The following is a 22,080-nucleotide window of genomic DNA, read 5'->3' as shown; positions in this document are numbered from 1 at the left end:
AAAACCGCGGCAACTTTCAGGACAACCCGACGACAATGTCCGCAACATCTTCAAATGAAAGTCAATTAAACCTACCTGTCCCGTATTAATTACCCCTTAATTACCCCGCCAAAACGGCAGGATTTCGCTTTAGCCTCGTCACCTTTTCGAGCACTTTCCTAATCCTTCTACGCGGTGAATCGCAATCGGTCAGCAGCGAATCGTTCGACGTAATTTCATTGAATTAAGCAAAGGCAGTTATCCAGTTGGAGCAGCTGCACATGAGGACAGGGAAATGCAGTTTCAGTTAGGATGACGTTATTAACAAGCGTAATTACTTGCCACTCGGAGACAAGGTATCCGGCTATCGAAAGCGGGGATAATTTATCAGCTGAAAGAGCGGCCGCCAGCAGTTGGCCATTGAAAAGCAAGTAGGCGTTCGCGTATATCAGCAGCCCCTCTACTTTTTCGACCGACCATTTAGTATCGACGTCTCGTTTATCAAACGTGAAGTCGGGTTAGACGAGCTCGAACAATTCCGATCGTCAACAATTTTAATAAATTGCACGTGCCGGAAGTATTACTCTCGACCGAGAAAAAAAGGTCGCTCTGGCTCGTTCAATCGGACGAGAACGATCTGTTTTGACGTATCCGTGCTTCGAAACAGTTTTACCGATTTTCGCGTATATTTACTTATTCTTTTTTTTTTTGTCCATTTTGCCCCTCATTTTTTCCCCGATACTCCATGAACCCTGGCAAATGGAGACAAAAGCGGCTTATACTTGCCTCTCCCTTTATCCATCCGGTGAAAAGAAAGAGAGTATGCGGAGGGAGACGCCAAGGGGGAAATAACGATCAACTTTGGATCCGCTGTTACATTTTTTAGAGGAGCAACTTCGAAGCTATTTTCGAAGGGGAGCGTCAGAGGTGGCATTTTTGCTGGTCGAAATTAGAGGGGATAACGAGGGAGGAGAACGTTGCTGGGAAATAATTTGCCACGCTGTCCTATAAAGAGCCGGGGAGAGGGTGAGAATTTAAGGGAGGATTTATGGCAAGTCAAACTGAAAGGCGAACTGTCGTAGAATTTATAACAACAGAGCATCCTTGTAATATTCTTCGTCCAGCAGAGATGTAATTGTAATCAAAGAGACGCGAAACAGTGAATAATGAAAAATGAGAGAATGCACGGTGATACAAAGCAGAAATTGTAGAACCAAGAAAGGTACGGAAATGCAAAACACGTGAGAAAAGTTTAGTCGTGTATACTACTCTGTTGAAGAAGTTCCAGGACAAAGTTAATAAAATACGCGTTATTAAAATTTAAACTGTAAATGTGTATTTCGTGTTCAAGTTAGTTCGAACGATTTTGGTTTCTGGCAAGATAGCAAGTGGACAACCTTTTTTCCCCAGCCTTGAAAAGTGAACTTCTGTGAGAACTGTAATTTAGAGTGTTTAAGGATGTTACATGAATTTTTTCAGATTTTTTGGAATACCTTTGCCCACTGAAAAATGCATCAGACGTGGAGGATCCATATAAACAGTTTAAGCGTAAATACAGTTTACGTGTTAATTTATTCAGCAGTGTTCATTGATCGCCTAAAAAGTGTACTATAGCAAGTTCCTCTTTCTTCACTCTAATCTGTACAAATTTGTAATCAGACAAAATTTCAACTGTTGTAAGAATATTTAATTTGCACTAACCTAATAGTTTAAACTATTACACGTGCATTCGCTGAAACAGTTTTTGAAAATAGGAATGAAACAATCGATGCGTTATCGTGGTGCAAAAGTCATAAATAATTTTCTTACAAATTTGGCAAACGTCTCAGGACACCCAAGTATTGTAGTATTATTTATTGACCAGTCGGTAGAGATTCTTCGTGTACCACAAAGTGGAAGTCCTGAAACTTTTTGAAGAAAGTAGTGTTAGTTCGTCAAACTTGAGAAACCTTGATAAAAGCAATCGCCTGTTGCTCGTGCTACGTGTTCGAATACCTTGCAGTTATTCGTTTCTGCATATAAATGTTTTACGAAACGAAACAGTGTACTTACTGCCTTCCTTAGCTAAATTGTCCTAACTCACATTTCGAAACGTCTGAGAAAAATAAATTTTTATCTAATGAAACCATCTGAAAAGTATAATAGTTAGGACAGATAAATTAAAGTTAGAAATTAAATTAAATTAAAGTGTTTGTAGATCTCTATAAAACATGTAGAACATGCTAATTTTGTTGAAAATGTAAAAAACATGTTGAATTTCAAAAATTTCAGAATATCATGAGAAATGGAAAAATGGTAGATAGAACGTTTTAACTGAGGAGGGCAGTGTACTTCAATAGCAACTGACACGAAAAGGAAACGTTCAACGAGAGAGAAAAAAGTGGAAGAGATACGCGAAAGCTCAAACACAGTTCATGCTTTCATGCTTTTATGCTAAATATTTCAAACTCTCGTGTAGGTAAATGTCGTTTCATTACACGATAATCCTTTAGCACATCGGATTTTCACGTATAAAAATTGGAATTTTTAGTAAAACGAAGATTGAATTTCTATTGGAGAAAAAAGCTGAAAGTTACATTTGTAATTTCTGAAAAAATTGAAACTTTTCGGTCGGCAGTTAGCTACGAAAAAAATTCCCAAGGTTTACCCATTTTCAAACGCCTCGGGGTGGCGAACACCCCTAAACAGAGACACGAGCTTGATAAAACGAACGACTAGGTAAAGATTTGAAGACTAGATAAAGGCAAAGGTTTGTTGAAATGACAGAATCGAACGCAATTCTGTGTTTCATCTCGTATGCAGTCGCGATATACGCGTAAATTCCTATCATTCCTGTTTTAAGTTTCGACCGCTCGTGGTCGTTATCTCCCTCGTTTATCACGGAATTCTTGTAATCGTGTTACGATAACACCGACGGAAGTTCTCTCTTTGCCGAAACTTAAGCCTTGATCCTCGAAATACATACATCGGTGACCTTTGATTCCGCATCAAACCGTGATACCGCAACGATTACGTCCTTCGGGCAACGGTTTCCAGTTTAATACAACATCTGTCATTTCTAGAAGGCATAATTATTGATTTTTGATTGCTTGAAACATCAGTATTGTGTTGTAAAGGAATTTTTTCTTTCTGAGAATCTCCACGACTTAAGTTTAATTTCACAAAATATTCTTAATTATTCCTTATAATTTTTCGTTTTCACAGTAAAATGCATCTTTGATCATTCCAAGATATGGCTCTATGAGAGAATCGCCGATTATCTTTTTCTAAAGCGTTAGATGAGAAACACAAAACTAGTGGTAGAAATGTGAAACGAGAAATCAATGATAAATGGAAATATGAAGATGTAATGCAGAAAAATATTAATTTTCAGGCGGTATCGGTATTGGTGAGCGCGTACACGCTCGTTGCTATCAGCATAGATCGTTACATTGCCATAATGTGGCCCCTGAAGCCAAGGCTGAGCAAACGGCAAGCTCAACTTCTAATTCTCGCTGTTTGGATGCTTGCTCTGGTAATATCACTCCCAATTGCTGTGGTTTCAAGGCTAACGCAGCCCTCGTTGCAGTACGAAAGATGCAATCAATATATTTGCGAAGAAGTTTGGCCATCGATGGAGAACAAGTAATTATTCATACTTAACTCTATCTTCTTAATTAAACTATGTACTTAAAAGTGTCATGATAACTTTGAACAAGTTGTAGTGACTGACGAATTGAAAATTACAGAAATTTATTTATTACAGAAATCTAATCTGCTCTATTTAGCTAAAATGTCCTTTCTGCCAATTTTTCACTTTTTCAGGATATTTTAAAATGTCCTCTATGCTTTTTCAAGCCCTAAAATTTAAAGCAAAAATTTTTTTTTAAATATCCTCTGTGCTTTGTAAGGTCCTAGAATTAAAAACAAAATTTCTTTAAATGTCCTCTGTACTTTTTAGGGCTCTAGAGACAGTTTAATTTATTTGACCTAACTGTTTTACACATAATTTTACTATAATAGTATTTAGTTCACTTTTCTCAAATATTCGAAAATTTTGGTTAGGACATTTAAACTAAGGAGAGCAGTAATATCATCCATGAAATCAACGTTACATTGGAATCCAGTAAAAAATAATTAGAATCAGCATGAAATTACAAATAACGACAAATTACGTTAAAGTCTCGACAAATTTGATCCACCTTGCAGTATGTCAAATAACAAGAAATATCTAAAAATGATTTTTCCAAAGAACCGACGCAAATCCGATCGAATTCGACCAGCCATTTCTGTTAATTCGCCGTTTGAAATTCCGCCGGCTGTTCACTTCGAATCGCAATGTACACACGTTTCGTTGGAAATTTCACGGAGATAGATTCGAAAGTTCAAGCAAAGGTATCCATTTTAATTTCTCTTCAAACCTCCTTCGAGAGCTATTAACGTCCAAGCAGAGGCGTATTTATGGAAGGACCCGCTGCTTTATACAACATTGCGAGCCGTCTTTGTAGGCGCGTACGCGTCTGTGTGTTTCAGATATGATTACTCGATCGCGTTATTGGTCCTCCAGTACGTGATACCAATAACAGTCCTGATGTTCACGTACACGAGCATCGCTGTTGTGGTGTGGGGCAAGAGACCGCCGGGGGAAGCCGAAAATGTCAGAGACCAGAGGATGGCACGATCGAAAAGGAAGGTAAGCTATTACAAAGGCATTCCACAGCAGAGTTTCTGCAGAAAATAACAAGGAATTTATCGTTATGACGTTCTCGATCAATTTCTCCGAATCTTCTGTACACGGTTGTGCCTCTTTACTCGAAGATAGGAGGAACAGAGAGATCCGCGCATTTTTCCTCCATGATTGACTATCTCTTCCAACTTCTCGTTTGTCTGGACCAAGTTCCAAAAGCTTGGAAATAAAGAACCATTATCGGAATATATGGAACGTATTTTTCATGTTTGAATTTGATCGAAAATTAAATCGATAATTCCTTTTTCTTTGGTATTAAACGTATCATTTGGACTGAAATCTTTTTCATATTTTTCAATATTTAACGAGAATTAACGATCTTTGTGAAAAAGAGGAGAATTTGTACTGTGTTGTATTTTTCCTGCACACTTATGGAATTTGTGGGTCAATTTGATCCAAATTTACTGAACTTTATGAATGTCTATGAAAGATTAATTGAAAACAAGGTGAATAATTTTATTTAGTGCGTGAAAAAGAAATTGCAATACTTTTACATAAACATGATATTTATAATGTGAAATATAAGATATAATTATTGTAAATTGAATTGTTTCGTATGAAAAGAGAGATTGTCGAAATACATCAGCGCAAATCTCGCTTTTATTAGAAAAGAGATCCTCTTCCTTCCTCTCTACTTTTCTTTTCATTTGAGCCAAGGGCTGCATGATCTTAATAAAACGAGTAAGACATTTTTATTTCGCTCTGTCTCGTATACGTTTCTAAGAAATCGCGAAGAATATTTTCTGGAGGTATTTGATGTTTCGTTAATCTAACTCTATTACACTCGAAGACGAAACAAGAGAGGTGTTCAACGTCGAACAGCATAACATATAAGCACAATTCGATATTATTGCGAATTTATTGCAAAAATAAAGAAAAATGTCAATTTCACAGAGATAATTCTATATAAATTAGCACAATTTGCTTAAAACGAAAGTCAATAAATGTATCGTTAATTCGTATGAAAAGGAAGGATTGAGACAAATTGAATCGAAAATTTATTTCTGCAGAGTTCAAATGTCAAGTCCTTTTAATCCAATCCTTTCACCACGGGGAAAAAAAGAATTCTGAAAGGACGAAAAGCATTTTCCTTCCCCCTTTTTCAAGGGGCAATAAATCAGGAGAGATTTGCACGTATATTTCTGCAAAAATTACTGAACTTTCTACGCACAAATTTCCCCTGTAACTTGAGACGAAAGTTTATCGTGCTCGTAACTTCTAAGATAAGCTCATCTTGATATCGCAATACAGCATTTGCATCTAACGAGGACCACGATTGCCCTTTGTTCCTGCAAATAAATCTCCGTTGTCTTTGTTGCATGGGTAAAATTCAAATCGAAGCAAGAAACCGGAAGAAAGATGGTACAGTGTTATCAATTAAAATTGCTTCTATAAATAAATATAAATTATTGCTAAAATTTGACATTTATTATTAGAAATTGACAAAGGTGTCTATTTTTGTTTTATTTTGATTTCAATTATTCTTTCATGAAAAGCGTAATTTCCATTTTATTTTGATTCGAGTTATTCCTTCATGAAAAGTGTAATTTTCATTTTATCTTGTCACAGTGTCCACTGGTCAAATTACAGTTAATCATACAAATTAATTCCCGCTGTCAATTTATCTCACAAATTCACAGATATTTCAGTATCGACGGTAAAAGCTCGCTTTTCACTGAAAATTTTTCATCCGAAGTAACAGTAAACAGAGAAGATCGAGATATTGTTGAAAGTGTAACGAAGTTTTCCTGTCAAATTTTCCATTTTTGACCACCCATGTGGCGCCGCGCCGGTGGCGTAATTTTATCGGACTTTACATACTCGGCTTTAATCAAGTCAGGAAACAAAGTGAAGGTAATAGAATTTGCGAGAACGAAAAAGTTCCTCGGTGCTAAAGTACAACGCGTCGAAATTATCCGTCGCATGACGAGCCGATTTTAATCAATGCTAATTGCGGAACGGTAGCACCGTGCCGCGCCGATGAAATCATTCTGTTTCAAACGTTCGTGTGTCAAATAAATTGCAACAAACGTGAAAGACACGTGGGACTGTGATAAGTACATTTACCGTGGTCAGCAATTACAATTATTTCTCGAAGTTAACGATGTAACAATATAGGCACGTTAAAAAGCTGAAATTAACGCTTGTTTTAATCAGGTCGTTTATTTAAATGCCTTTTCACACGAACAAAGTAGAACAGAAAAAAGTTAAATAACTATTCCTCTTATCGACCCTTTAGTGACCAGACTACTTTTTTTTTTTTAAGAATTTATCTCTTATCTATCGATCATCAGATCTATATACGTAATCACTTCTCAAACTAAATTCAAAAATCACTTAATAAGCAATTACGTCTGAAGTGGATACTAAATTGAGATTAATTTTTGATGGAGTACGAGATGTATGCGACACAGTGGTCACGAAAGGGGTAAATTAAATCACAGACGAGGTTTCAGGATCACGAACTGAAGTAACGATCTAGCAAAAAATCAGAAATTTTATTACGTCCTCTACAATATACAGGATGCTTCATCAAACACGTTACAAACCAAAATTTACGAACCTATTAATGGTATCGAGATGATTCTTTTTTTTTAATTTAAGAGAAGAAAATGCAGTTTAACCGTCGAAGCTGATAAAGTCGGTAGAAACATTTAATCCTCCTTTGTTCGCAACGCTAACGAATATTACAAAAAGCGCGTGTATTTTCCCATAATTTTGGAAACGTTCGTTGAAAACTGGATCATCCTCCTTTGTTCGCAACGCTAACGAATATTACAAAAAGCGCGTGTATTTTCCCATAATTTTGAAAACGTTCGTTGAAAACTGGATCAAAGTCGGCTTGGCTTAATTTACTCGTTCGTACAAAGCTTCTGATTTCAACGCTATTTGCACGGTATTTTACATCTGAACGATTAGCAACTCGTTAAAGTAACCTATGGTTACAATCATTTCGTATAATGTCTACTGTGACACACAATGTAACCGATTCATCGCGCATGTTCGAATAATTCCACACGGGAAGAACGGAACAATTTGAGAATCGACACGGTGAAAAATAGACAGCTCACTCTTTGGTATATCTTATCTATGTTTTCCACCCGCACAATGTGTCCTCACGGTACAGTGATAATTTCGAAGCAATTGAATCCCGCGCTTCGGTTATCCAAATTAAACACGATAATGGTCAGACATTGAACAACCTGATATTAAAGCCAAGGAGAAAGCGAATACGTAATCACGTATGTCGTGAAGTAACGATAACGTTAATTGTAACAGAAATTGCGCAAGTGAACATCCTTGAGAGAGTGAGTAAACAGTGCTTTCACATATCGCAAATAGCCTGTTCTTCAATTTCACCTATTTTTTATTCCAATTTTACTTTTACAATTTTATCGTATCTCTTCGCGATTAACAACTACGAATCTCCATCTTCTTTCTTCTATATAACGCAAAAAAGTGACAGAATATCGTTTTTCTACGACACCGGAGGAATTTTCTTACACACAAATTCACGTCACGTTCTCTACACGAGAAGAGCGTTTCACTGTTGATAAACAGAATGAATCAGTTCCCGGCTTACACGATACAGAGATATCGCCCTCGAAATAAACGAAGGGGGAGGAGATACAGCCGTAAACGGAGCGTTTTAACGTGGATAAATCCGATCAAAGCGGGAACTGTTTTAAGGGAAGCTGTGCTCGAGTTGGACTGGCGATAAAGTGACGTTTCGCAAAATTCGCTCTGAAAATAAGCAGTATTCGTGGCGATAGATTTTACTTAGACCTCCCTTCTTCACTGCAAGTACTATAATCATATTCGAGCACTTGGAATGTTACTTCCCTGGCGAAGTATATTTTCCATTCCTCTGTAACGTACACTCACCATGTAATATCTCTGTGATTTGTGACCGTTTACACCGGCGTTCTTCTTCTCCCTGAAAGGCGCGAACCATTGTAATAGCAAGAATTTTTTGTAATATTGAAGAACTAGACAGGGTACAAGAACTCTGTCGAAAAACAAACGTTTTAGTAATAGTCACAAAGATTAGTCAAACTACTTAATTTTAACGTTGACTTGTAGTTTTTTAAAATAGAAGATTAGTAATAGTGTTCCATAAGTATTTCACACCGTTGCTTCATTTCTTCGAGTACAAGTGACATAATCTGATAAAGGAAATATATTTAGTATAATACTACGATTTAGCTATTTAGTTTGTAACTTACACGTTCGATACAAAAAGGGCTGCGATTAAACTGCGTCAATCTCAGGAAACCCTTGTATTCCATTTAACCCTTGCGCGTAAGGACTTTCTGCGTACGTTTTGAAAAAATAGTTGCCTCTCCTGTAATGTTAATTATATATTAGGCTAATAGGAACGAGTAATAGGTATAAAAAAGAAGAAGTAATGAAATTAAATTTAAAGGAATCTATTAAAAATTGGAGAAAAATTATACTAACGTATCGGGTGAAGTACCATAACCCATGACAGCAGTTTCAGTTTGGTTACATTCTCCTGGGAAGAAGACTAATGATCTTGAACAACTAGCACCTATGAACTCGTTGTTTCCCACTGATTCCGCGTAGAATACGTAGGATCTATGATGACTGCATAACTCTGCAACACGTTCAGAGAAGGAGCAATAAATCATCAAGGATAAGAGAAGAGAAAAGTGCTGGTGACATCGACTTCCGTTTCGTTTTATCCAGCAATACAATATCGTATCCTACTTCCTTTCTGAGATAATCGATCGATAGTGTTCATAATACTGCCGGGAAACGTACTATGCTATTTCCTTGTGCAATTTAGGGAACAAGTCTAGTACTACCGTTTTCAGGAAGAAGAATACGTGTAACGATCTTAAATCTCTTGGAAAAACGAATGGAACTATAAGTACAAATAAGTGTCTGCTATCGCACAAGTGATACCTACAAAAGTAGCTGAGATTTTATAAATATACATATATGTTTTGGAATATCAACCATTCGCAATATCTCAAATCCAAAAATGAATCGATCTTCAAAAACAATGATATTTTTTGTAATAAAAATTATTTGAACGTAAGATGGAACTGCAAGGAGAATTTTTTCAAAATCATCGAAACTCCTAATTTAATTTTTTAAATTTAGATTGCTTCGAAATTACACTTCTTATTTCTTTTTCAATTTAAAAGAAGAGGAAGAAAAATTACCACATATTAGTAGCATTATTAACAGAAATTTGGAAATGAAACTAATGCTTTCTCTCTCCTTCATTTCCGATCAATTTACACATTGAGCATACCTTTACAATTTTCTTTATCATGGCGAAGAAAAGAGGTGAGAAAGAGCGAATGAGAATTCATTGCCGTGAACTAATTTCTCACAAATTACCGCTGCATGCAAGAATTCAAATATTAGGTCATCCCATATGTTCGTGTCGAATTTCATAGTGTAGATCGCTATTTCCAACGAATCTTTAAATTTAATAAAAAAGAACGTAAGCTCCTTTCAATCCACAAGTTTTTCTATTTTTTTGATAAGACCATTACGTCGTCGCTATAGAATTTCTCTGGATTTTCATTAAAATATTTTCCGCTTTCGGCATGAACTTATGAGATGACCTAATTCGTAACGAACAGCTGAACTTGAGAGAAAAATCAAACGATCAATGCGTCGCTGCGAGCTAGAAGGAGCTACATTTAAATAATTACGTGATATGAGCATATATGCGTGCAAATATATGCACATGCATTGGAAGAATATAAATATTCTTCAGTTTTAAATTTCTAAACTCCCGCATTATTCAACGGAGCACTGTATATTAATAATTATAAATATGTATTCGTAACTTGTCACGTGCAGTCTGTGAAACTGCTTGCTTTATAAATCTGCTGACATCTCTTGAATCTGCTACACTAAATTCATATTTTGCTACGTTTCTATTGGTAATTTAAATCTATTAACGTACCAATACGAAAAATAAATGTTTAAGTTCAGTTTCTATTGAGTTTCAAAAAAGTTCATAAGAATTTCGTGTTTCTATCCTATTCTTAGGATAGTTTCTATCTATAATACCTAAAAGTATCAGTCGCACAGATATTACACGACCGTTTATGCACGAAAATTTCACGTGACCGATTAATGGTTAATAACGCATCGTTAATTCGATTATAAAATGCAGAATTCAAAAGAAACGAACCTGTCTCGGACAGTATCGGCCCATACAACGCGCAGCCAGGCTGCGGTCTGACTGCATTGTTAGGAAAGAAGTCAACGTGACCTGTTGACAAAGCCAACCCGTAAATACCCATATCAGTGTGTATAATATCGACGAAATCGGCATCTTTCGCGGTCAAATGAGTGTTGAGCACGTAAAAAAGAGGTCCAGCAGGATCCAAGCCTGGAAAAGAGATTCTCGTTAGACTCATATACTCCGAAGTATCGAAGGTTGCTAATTAAACTTCGAAAGTAAGGAGTTCTCCGTCTTCTATCTCGATGAACAAACTGAAATAAATTTTCTACACGAAAAAAAGTTGAAAAATAAGTATTAAACATTTTTTGTTCAAAATTAATTAGTCTGAATTAACATGTAAGATGCCTATATCAGATTTAAAGGAATAGTTTAAATGAACGAATTACTGTGCGCTCCTTGTAGCTTTGGAAAACTGACGGATAATATTGAAAATTTCGTGAAACGATCAAAATTCAAATTAACATGTTAGTTACTGTCAATTAATTCACGAACAAGATGCTCGATTGTTGTTACAAACGTTTCTAATGCAGCAAAAGTGAATAGGAATCAAGGTAACACGTACATACTTTCAAGTTATTCGGCTTGCTGGCGTTTCTTATAGTCTCGATTGTGACACATATTAACGATGTGCTTTTGTTCTAAGAGTTATTTATCAAGTACGCTAGTACAATGGTGACATAGAACTATGACGTAACCGCTCAGAATCAGGTTTGAAATGAAATATTCGTACGAGAAGCTGCTTGATTATTCCACGAACTGGAGTCTCCTAATAGGAGATCCTCAACTTTTCGGCACGTGGAATTGAAATGCATCGCAAACTCTAATTGAACCGCAGTTTCGACGACGAAATGAATAACGCTGTTAATTGATCGAACTATCTGAACGTCCTTCAACATTTTCATATACCGTTTAATCGAAAAGTTATCCAGAATTTCCGTCGGTGCTTGAAAAATGTTGAGAAACACAATTACGAACGTTACTTTCCTTCTAACTTTCTTTCTTAACTTCAACTCGTTAACTTACCTTCAGATACAAGTTTAGGACCCGCATAATCCACGTTTTCCTTAAAACCATGGATGTACATTACTAACGTTTCGTTGCTCCTCAACTGAGGCACCAATTCTTCTACATTTCGTACATTTACATCGAGGTAAGAGCTGTCCCTGAGAGAAAAAAGGGTGAACTTAAAACGTGCGAACGAATAATTATAGTAAAAATGGAAATAAACGCAATCAGATCGATACATGAATGAAAAATTACTTCTATCAGTGTGTCAAAATATTTACTTGTTATACAAACGCAAGAACATGCTATCTGTTGAACCTCTTGTTGCATCTGCGAACAAAGTTGAATTGAAAATATTATTAACAACGAGACATTACAGCCAATAGTTATTTTCACCCTAAATTTACGAATTTATTTTATCGTTCGTTAAGTTATGAAGATACAACAGTGTCATTTTGTTTATACGACGAAGAAAATCAATATATGCGATATTAATTTGAAATTCAATGTCAATTACATTGCACATAATACAGCAAATAGAAAGCATATATTTTATTCAATAACTTCGATAAATGTACAACTAGAACAAACTTGGAGGATTTAAAGCTTACCGATACGTGAGTCTTTAATAATCACATTACGTTCCTCGAAACTAAAATGACGTTACGAAGCTCCAAAGTTGAAAGTGTCAATTATCCCAAGTGTAGTTTCAAATATTGCTCTCTACTTTTCAATACAAACAACGATCTTTCGGGGACATACCTGTCAGCAGATACTTAGCTACAATAAGCAATACACCCATGCAAAGGAACATCATGTTGAAAAATGTATCAGTCCTCGATGTGCACTACCTTTCGGTTTGTCAGCAAATACCTATTATAAACGAGTAAGTTAATTTATACACTACGTTATTTATAATGTTCTTTGCTGCCTGCGTCAAGGTAATTGCATCTGTAACTATATAAAAACGCTCTGTCTAGTTTTCACGCTGTATTTCGTTCATTTTCGTGTGGAATTTCGAGCAAACGATACAAAATTCATCATTCGAAATTATCTGTCGAATGTTAATTAAATTGTTGTATAGTAAAAATACAAAAATTGAAAGTAACTCTCTTTATACTAGAAAATTTTCTGTATGTTACTGTGTATCAAATCTTCCTTACATTACCCCATTTTCCTAATCATTTTTCTAAATTAGCATGAATGTTGTCAAAAGTGAACGAAAAGCTAATATTTCGTTAAACAATGAATTACAATGTTACTCTATTTTCCTAATCATTCTTCAAATTAGCATCATTGTTACCACCTTGCAGTCATTCCAAAGTATTAATTCGTTTGTATAGTTCAATGTTTCACGCTTCGATCTTAATTGAACGTGAACATGGTATTGAACTATCAGTTTCTTTCAATTTACAACACGCTATACCGTGGATATTACATAATGTTGTGCAATGTCCGCGGCATAGAGTTAGAATATTGTATTCGGGATTGTAATATCGTTGTAATTATGCGTGCACAGTACAGGAACTCACGTCACCAATAGCATTTAGTTCATCATTATTCATCGTGACAATAATGAAATTAATATTTGCCTAGTACAAGCGTGATTTTTTTTTCAATTTTTACGTTATAATAAATATCAACGTCGCGAAACAATTTCCGGAATCGGGAAAGTTTCTTTAAATCAGTTTTGGGTTGTTCCTGGATTTAGCCGTGTGGTACGATAATGGTGGAGGTAGACAAGCAAAACTATTTCTATATCTGAAGTACAAGAATTTCTACTACTAAATCTAGATCTCCGACATTCTAGTGCAGCTGAATATAGTAATCAGGAACTTTGAAGTAAAATTAATTCATTCCCCTTCGAATATACATATTCAATTATGTAAATCTAAAAATTTTTACCGTGACAATTGTATTAGTCCAGAGACAGATTTAATTCGATACTTAACTAATTTGTCACCAACGCGCGGCTAGTTTTAACGGTCGACGAAAGTATACCGAAAGACATGATTCATAAGAAATTGAAATATCATCGTGGAAAGTTAAATAATAGCCGCAAACACTTGGAAAAGCTATTATAAAGCTATTAGCAGCACGAATAAAAATCTTCGCTAATTATTCATCGTAAAGTTTACGAGAAACGTTCTATGAATCTCATTAATAGTAATGTGTCTGCGATACAGCAAGATAATGTGTCAGTTAATCGCATTATCTATCTGATGGAAACTTATTATCTGTAGTTCACCAGGAGACCGACGATTGTTTATTCCGTGTCATTTGCATAGTGTTCGATGCAATTTTTTGAAAGGTATTACAGGAGTATTAATTCCACGTATATAAAAAAAGCGAATTTTATACAGAAAGAAAGACGCAAATGAATCTCCTCGATCGAAATCTGGTTTGCACCTGAAAACATCATGCTCACAGTTTGGTGGTCTACTTCCGGATTAATTCTCTACAGTGTTTTAAGACCGGTACCACTGTCGCTGCAGAATCACTATCATCCACTATTATTATCGCACAGTAACGAATTGGAGGTTTGAAATTATTTGAAATAAAAATCTTAAATTTCAATGGAGTTAGCTTTTTTTCCAAAATGAACGGCTTGCAATTGCGGGAACTTTCAGGGATACCTTACTAATGTGCTTTACTCCTGCGCGTTATTTTTGAATTTATTTGAACTTATCGTTCAAGTAAAAATTATGATCAATCGACGTCTGTGTCTAATCGTCGTATTATATTGGGACGTTTGGAAAATATATTTTTGCACTTACCGTCCTGCATATGTTATTAATTTGTGTACAATTAACGTAGAGGTTAGTTTAAAAATAAATATTCCACTTATACCGACAAATATTATTCGTTGGTCCAACAGGAATAACTAACTAAGCTCTGTAAAATTGATGGAACGTTGAAACTATGAAATTCATATATGTATGTTAATTTTTTTCGCTGGACTAATTAATATTTGCACATGTCCGCGATCGAAGCTAAGGAATAATATCTCCTGGAGTTCTTATTTGACAGGAACAACGGCTTTTCTCGTTTACCCAAAGGGTGGCTAGATAATTCCACCCTCTTACGCCGAGAAGCATGACTATCTCGATAATTTTACCATCTAAAAGTTCCATTCTGCCTAAACTAATTTGCTTAGATACAGCTAAAACGAAGTTAATTAATTTCACATCGATCTTAGTAACGACCTGTTTTTCCTACAAATTTCAACGATAATTAATACCTTTGAAGAATTAAAAAATCACGAATATTACGTAGCCTCTGTAAAACTCTATAGATACTCTTGCTTATGTATTTAGTATAAAAAAGAAGAATCTTCTCAGTTTAACGATCAATGAAATATACCTTTTTACAGCAGAAACAAACGATCGCATACTAATCCGTTGATTTTAACGAGGTCGAGGTTTCGAACGATCTAAAATGAAGTTTGAGGAAAAGAATGGTATAAAATCCGACGGTGTGTCGAATGACGTAAAGCTTGTAGCATTGCAACGTTATAAAATTCTTAATACAGCATTGTCTATCAAAAGATTGCAGCGTAAGCCAGTGGATGACTTTAACGCAGTGTCTTCGAGTTGCTCGTAAGAACACCGTAAAAAGGAATTCTGGTTAGAGCACGATTACTGAACGACTCTTGAGAAGTATCTATATGACCGGTTTACCAGAATGGGATGCGTTTATCGCGTTTTTCTCGCAGGATGTTACATCTTCCTGGAAGCGTCAGCTTCGAGATTCTCGTTGAAACCTTTCTTCGAACTTTCCCCTAAAGTTTCATGCGCTGTGAAACCCCTGCGAAAGTTCGAACAACTGCACTACGGTTTATAAGTATTAGGATACTTTCTGAATATAAAGGAAATTTAAACAGCGCTTACAAAATTACTGTCATCCAAAAAAAGAATATTCAGCCTGGAATCTTATAGCAGATACGTGATTAATCTAGCGAAGGAATTTTATTTACATTATATTTCATATTTTCGAAGCAATTTATGTTTTCAAAATACTGAAAACTCCAGGATCATTTTTCTACTTGAGACGCACGTTAACAATAACCAAAATCCTAATAACAAAAACAGCCTCCTCCTCACGTCCGTGCCATAAATCGCTGCGCTCAACACTAATAAAGGAAATATATTTACCATAATACTTCGATTGATGTATTTATTTCGTACCTTACACATTTGATACAAAAAGAATTGCGATTACACTGAGCGAATACCAGGAAGACCCTGCATTCCACTTAACCCACGCCCGTAAGGACTTTGTGCGTTTGTTTTGAGAAAATAGTTGCCTCTCCTGTAAAGTTAATTATATATTAGGCTAATAAAAACGAGTAACAGGTATGAAAAAGAAGAAATAATAAAATTAAATTTAATAGAAACTATTAAAAATTGAACAGAAATTATACTAACGTATTGGGTGAAGTACCATAACCCATGACAGCAGTTACATTTTGGTTACATTCTCCTGCGAAGAGGACTAATGATCTTGAACAACTAACACCTATGAACTCGTTCTTTCCCACTGATTCCGCGTAGAATATGTAGGATCTATGATGACTGCAGAAATCTGCAACACGTTCAGAGAAAAAGCAATAAATCCTCAAGGATAAGAAGATAGAAAAGCGCTGGTGACATCGACTTCCGTTTCGTTTTATCCAGCAATACAATATCGTATCCTACTTCCTTTCTGAGATAAACGATCGATAGTGTTCATAATACTGCCGGGAAACGTACTATGCTATTTCCTTGTGCAATTTAGGGAACAAGTCTAGTACTACCGTTTTCAGGAAGAAGAATACGTGTAACGATCTTAAATCTCTTGGAAAAACGAATGGAACTATAAGTACAAATAAGTGTCAGCTATCGTACAAGTGATACCTACAAAAGTATCTGAGATTTCATAAATATACATATATGTTTTGGAATATCAACCATTCGCAATATTTCAAATCCAAAAATGAATCGATCTTCAAAAACAATGATATTTTTTGTAATAAAAATTATTTGAACGTAAGATGGAACTGCAAGGAGAATTTTTTCAAAATCATCGAAACTCCTAATTTAATTTTTTAAATTTAGGTTGCTTCGAAATTACACTTCTTACTTTTTTCTCAATTTAAAAAAGAGGAAAGAAAAATGATCATATATTGATGCAATTATTAACAGAAATTTGGAAACGAATCCGTCATTGTTAAACGCAAATGGTAACCAAGACTCTGCTATGGGAAAATACGAATTACTTTTACTGCTTTGCATATGAACATATATTAATAATTATACAAATATATTCAATCGAGCATATATTAATAATGCATCCTTTATTAGTTTATAAAGTGCAGAATTAAAAAGAAACGAACCCGGTGGTGACAGTATCGGCACAAGCAACGGGCAGCCAGGCTGCACTCTGACACCGTCGTTTGGAAAGAAGTCAGCGTGACCTATTGACAAAGCCAACCCGTAAATACCTATATCAGTATGTATAATATCGACGAAATCGGCGTCGCCCGCAGACAAATGAATGTTGAGCTTGTAAAAGAGAGGTCCAGCAGGATCCAAGCCTGGAAAAGAGATTCTCATTAGACTCATATACTCGATGATCAAACTTAAATAAATTTTCTACACAAGAAAATGTTTTACTTCTCGTTGATATCTACTTTAACGAGTTAGTGGTTCTTTTAGCTAAATTTTAGAAAATTTATAAATACCTGTTATCCTGGAAACTCTGAAATTTGTATGACGTGCCACAGATCCTGCAATTTCACTACCCAAGGAGTGTCCGATCAAATGTACATTTGTAACGTTCGCTTTAGAAGCCACTATAGTGTCTAATGCATTAGCTATAGTCGCACCGACAGTGTCAAGTAATGCAACAGAACTGAAATAGCTCATATCAGCGATCTCGCGGTAATCAAGTGCAATTATATTCTTGGTCGTGTACTTCAAATACGCTGCATTAATGAAAAAAAAAATAAGTATTAAACATTTTTTGTTCAAAATTAATTAGTCTGAATTAACATGTAAGATGCCTATATCAGATTTAAAGGAATAGTTTAAATGAACGAATTACTGTGCGCTCCTTGTAGCTTTGGAAAACTGACGGATAATATTGAAAATTTCGTGAAACGATCAAAATTCAAATTAACATGTTAGTTACTGTCAATTAATTCACGAACAAGATGCTCGATTGTTGTTACAAACGTTTCTAATGCAGCAAAAGTGAATAGGAATCAAGGTAACACGTACATACTTTCAAGTTATTCGGCTTGCCGGCGTTTCTTATAGTCTCGATTGTGACACATATTAACGATGTGCTTTTGTTCTAAGAGTTATTTATCAAGTACAATGGTGACATAGAACTGTGAAGTAACCGCTCAGAATCAGGTTTGAATTAAAATATTCGTACGAGAATCTGCTTGATTATTACACGAACTGGAGTCTCCTAATAGGAGATCTTCAACTTTTCGGCACGTGGAATTGAAATTCATCGCAAACTCTAATTGAATCGCAGTTTCGACGACGAAATTAATAACGCTGTTAATTGATCGAACTCTCTAAACGTCCTTCAACATTTTCATATACCGTTTAATCGAAAAGTTATCCAGAATTTCCGTCGGTGCTTGAAAAATGTTGAGAAACACAATTACGAACGTTACTTTCCTTCTAACTTTCTTTCTTAATTTCAACTCATAACTTACCGTCAGCTACAAGTTGAGGACCCTCATTATCCACGCTTTCTGTAAAACCATGGATGTACATTACTAACGTTTCGTTGCTTCTCAACTGAGGCACCAATTCTTCTGCATTTCGTGCATATACATCGAGGTAAGAGCTGTCCCTGAGAGAAAAAAGGGTGAACTTAAAACGTGCAAACGAATAATTATAATAAAAATGGAAATAAACGCAATCAAATCGATACATGAATGAAAAATTACTTCTATCAGTGTGTCAAAATATTTACTTGTTATACAAACGCAAGAACATGTTATCTGTTGAACCTCTTGTTGCATCTGCGAACAAAGTTGAATTGAAAATATTATTAACAACGAGACATTACAGCCAATGGTTATTTTCACCCTAAATTTACGAATTTATTTTATCGTTCGTTACTTTATGAAAATACAACAGTGTCATTTTGTTTATACAACGAAGAAAATCAATATTTGCGATATTAATTCGAAATTCAATGTCAATTACATTGCACATAATGCAGCAAATAGAAAGCATATATTTTATTCAATAACTTCGATAAATGTACAACTAGAACAAACTTCGAGGATTTAAAGCTTACCGATACGTGAGTCTTTAATAATCACATTACGTTCCTCGAAACTAAAGTGACGTTACGAAGCTCCAAAGTTTAAAGTGTCAATTATCCCAAGTGTAGTTTCAAATATTGCTCTCTACTTTTCAAAACAAACAACGATCTTTCGGGGACCTACCTGCCAGCAGACACTTGGCTAGAATAAGCAATACGACCATGCAATGGAGCATCATGTTGAAAAATGTATCAGTCTTCGATGTACACTACCTTTTGGTTTGTCAGCAAATACCTATTATAAACGAGTAAGTTAATTTATACACTACGTTAATGTGTTTCTAAAAATGTGGGCATAACTTTAGGGACAGATTCATTACGTTAAAATAAGAAAAAAAGTTTATATGAACATATGCCCAATATGACCTTGTTTCCGTATTATAGCCGTTTTTTGTGAAACCTGTTATTTAATAATTTTCAATGAAACTGTTCGAAGTAGTCACCCTCGGCTAGAATGCAGGCGTCCAAACGTCGTATCAATGTAAATTATCATTCAAATTGTTATGAAATGTATTAGATGATCACTCCAAATTATTATGAAATGTATTAGCAAATTGCCATATGTGCTGTTACCACGAATAACATGATTAAACTGATTGAAACAAATTACGAAATGGGGTTTACATAGCATACCAAAAGGTCGAGCATGAGATAAGAAGCGTTACTTGTAGATAATTAAAAGAAGAAGTCAACAGATTACTGGAAGAAAAAACGGCTATAATTCGGAAAGAAGGTCATATCGGGCATATGTGCATATGAACTTTTTTTCTTATTTTAGCGTAATGAATCTATCCCCGAAGCTATGCTCACATTTTAGGAAGCACCCTGTATAAAAACGAACTGTCTCGTTTTCACGGTGTATTTCGTTCATTTCCCTGAAAACGATTTAGGAAACATAAAAAATTACACACAGCAGAAAATAAAGGAAACATATGTAGTACAATACTTCGATTGCTGTATTTATTTCGTAACTTATACATTTGATACAAAAAGAATTGCGATTAAACTGCGCTAATACCAGGAAGACCTTGTATTCCATTTAGCCCTCGAAAGAAAGGACATTGTGCGTTTGTTGTGAGAAAATAGTTGCCTCTCCTGTAAAGTTAATTATATATTACGCTAATAGAAACGAGTAACAGGTATGACAAAGAAGAAGTAATAAAATTATATTTAAAAGAAGCTATTCAAAATTGAAAAACAATTATACTAACGTATTGGGTGGAGTACCGTAACCCATGAGAGCAGTTACATTTCGGTTACATCTTTCTGGGAAGAAAACTAAAGTTCTGGAACAATTAGCACCTATGAACTCGTTGTTTCCCACTGATTCCGCGTAGAATACGTAGGATCTATGATGACTGCAGTAATCTATAACACGTTCAGAGAAGGAGCAATAAATCATCAAGGATAAGAGAAGAGAAAAGTGCTGGTGACATCGAATTCGGATTCGCTTTATCCAGCAATACAATATCGTATCCTACTTCCTTTCTGAGATAATCGATCGATAGTGTTCATAATACTACCGGGAAACGTACTATGCAATTTCCTTGTGCAATTTAAGGAACAAGTCTAGTACTACCGTTTTTAGGAAAAAGAATACGTATAACGATCTTAAATTGGTTGGAAAAACGAATGGAACTGTAAGTACAAGTAAGTGTGTGCTATCGCACAAGTGACACCTACAAAAGTATCAGAGATTTTATAAATATACATATATATTTTTGGAATAACAACCATTCGCAATATTTCAAATCCAAAAATTAATCGATCTTCAAAAACAATGATAGTTTTTGTAATAAAAATTATTTGAACGTAAGATGAAACTGCAAGGAGAACTTTTTCAAAATTATCGAATCGTTTAAGTACATACACCTAATTTAATTTTTTAAATTTAGATTGCTTCGAAATTACACTTCTTACTTTTTTCTCAATTTAAAAAAGAGGAAAGAAAAATGATCATATATTGGTACCATTATTAACAGAAATTTGGAAACGAATCCGTCATTGTTAAACGCAAATGGTAACCAAGACTGTACTATGGTAAAACACGAATTAGTTTTACTGCTTAGTATATGAATATATATTAATAATTATAAAAATGCATTCCATAAGGGCATATATTAATAATGTATCCTTTATTAGATTAAAAAGTGCAGAATTAAAAAGAAACGAACCTGGTGGTGACAGTAAGGTCGTATGCAACGGGCAGCCAGGCTGCACTCTGACACCGTTGTTTGGAAAGAAATCAGCGTGACCTATTGACAAAGCCAACCCGTAAACACCCATATCAGTATGTATAATATCGACGAAATCGGCGTCGCTCGTCGACAAATGAGTGTTGAGCAGGTAAAACAGAGGCCCAGCAGGATCCAAACCTGGAAAAGAGATTCTCGTTAGACTCATATACACCGAAACATCGAAGGCCGCTAATTAAACTTTGAAAGTAAGGAGTTGTCCGTCTTCCTATCTCAATAAAAAAACTTAAATAAATTTTCCACACAAGAGAAGGTTGTACTTCTCGTTGGTATCTACTTTAACGCGTTACTGTTTCTTTTAATTAAATTTTAGAACAATTATAAATACCTGTTATCCTGGCAACTGTGAAATTTGTCTGACGTCCCACAGATCCTGCAACTTCACTACCCAAGGAGTGTCCGATCAAATGTACAACTGTAACGTTCGCATCAGAAGTCACTATAGTGTTTAATGCATTAGCTACAGTCGCACCGACAGCGTCAACTAATGAAACGGCGTCCAAATAGCTCATATTAGCGACCTCTCGGTAATCAAGTGCAATTATATT

General features: G+C 35.3%; 2 protein-coding genes across 2 annotated transcripts in view; one reads left to right on the top strand and one right to left on the bottom strand.

Moving 5' to 3' along the window:
* Window positions 1-22,080, top strand: part of LOC108575083 (neuropeptide Y receptor-like) — a 35,156-nt gene that overhangs the window by 2,532 nt on the left and 10,544 nt on the right. Inside the window, exons 2-3 of the mRNA XM_017937797.1 lie at window positions 3,353-3,603; window positions 4,492-4,651. Of these exons, the coding sequence (XP_017793286.1) occupies window positions 3,353-3,603; window positions 4,492-4,651 (411 nt within the window). The remainder of the gene's footprint in view (window positions 1-3,352; window positions 3,604-4,491; window positions 4,652-22,080) is intronic.
* Window positions 20,279-22,080, bottom strand: part of LOC108575082 (pancreatic triacylglycerol lipase-like) — a 3,416-nt gene continuing 1,614 nt past the window's right edge. Inside the window, exons 4-7 of the mRNA XM_017937796.1 lie at window positions 21,861-22,076; window positions 21,452-21,652; window positions 20,489-20,645; window positions 20,279-20,372 (exon numbers count right to left, since the gene is read on the bottom strand). Coding sequence (XP_017793285.1) covers window positions 20,279-20,372; window positions 20,489-20,645; window positions 21,452-21,652; window positions 21,861-22,076 — 668 coding nt within the window. The remainder of the gene's footprint in view (window positions 20,373-20,488; window positions 20,646-21,451; window positions 21,653-21,860; window positions 22,077-22,080) is intronic.

The sequence above is a fragment of the Habropoda laboriosa genome, unplaced genomic scaffold (genome assembly GCF_001263275.1).
Source record: "Habropoda laboriosa isolate 0110345459 unplaced genomic scaffold, ASM126327v1 scaffold258, whole genome shotgun sequence".
NCBI classification, from domain to species: domain Eukaryota; kingdom Metazoa; phylum Arthropoda; class Insecta; order Hymenoptera; family Apidae; genus Habropoda; species Habropoda laboriosa.
This window is presented reverse-complemented; position numbering and strand designations above follow the sequence as displayed.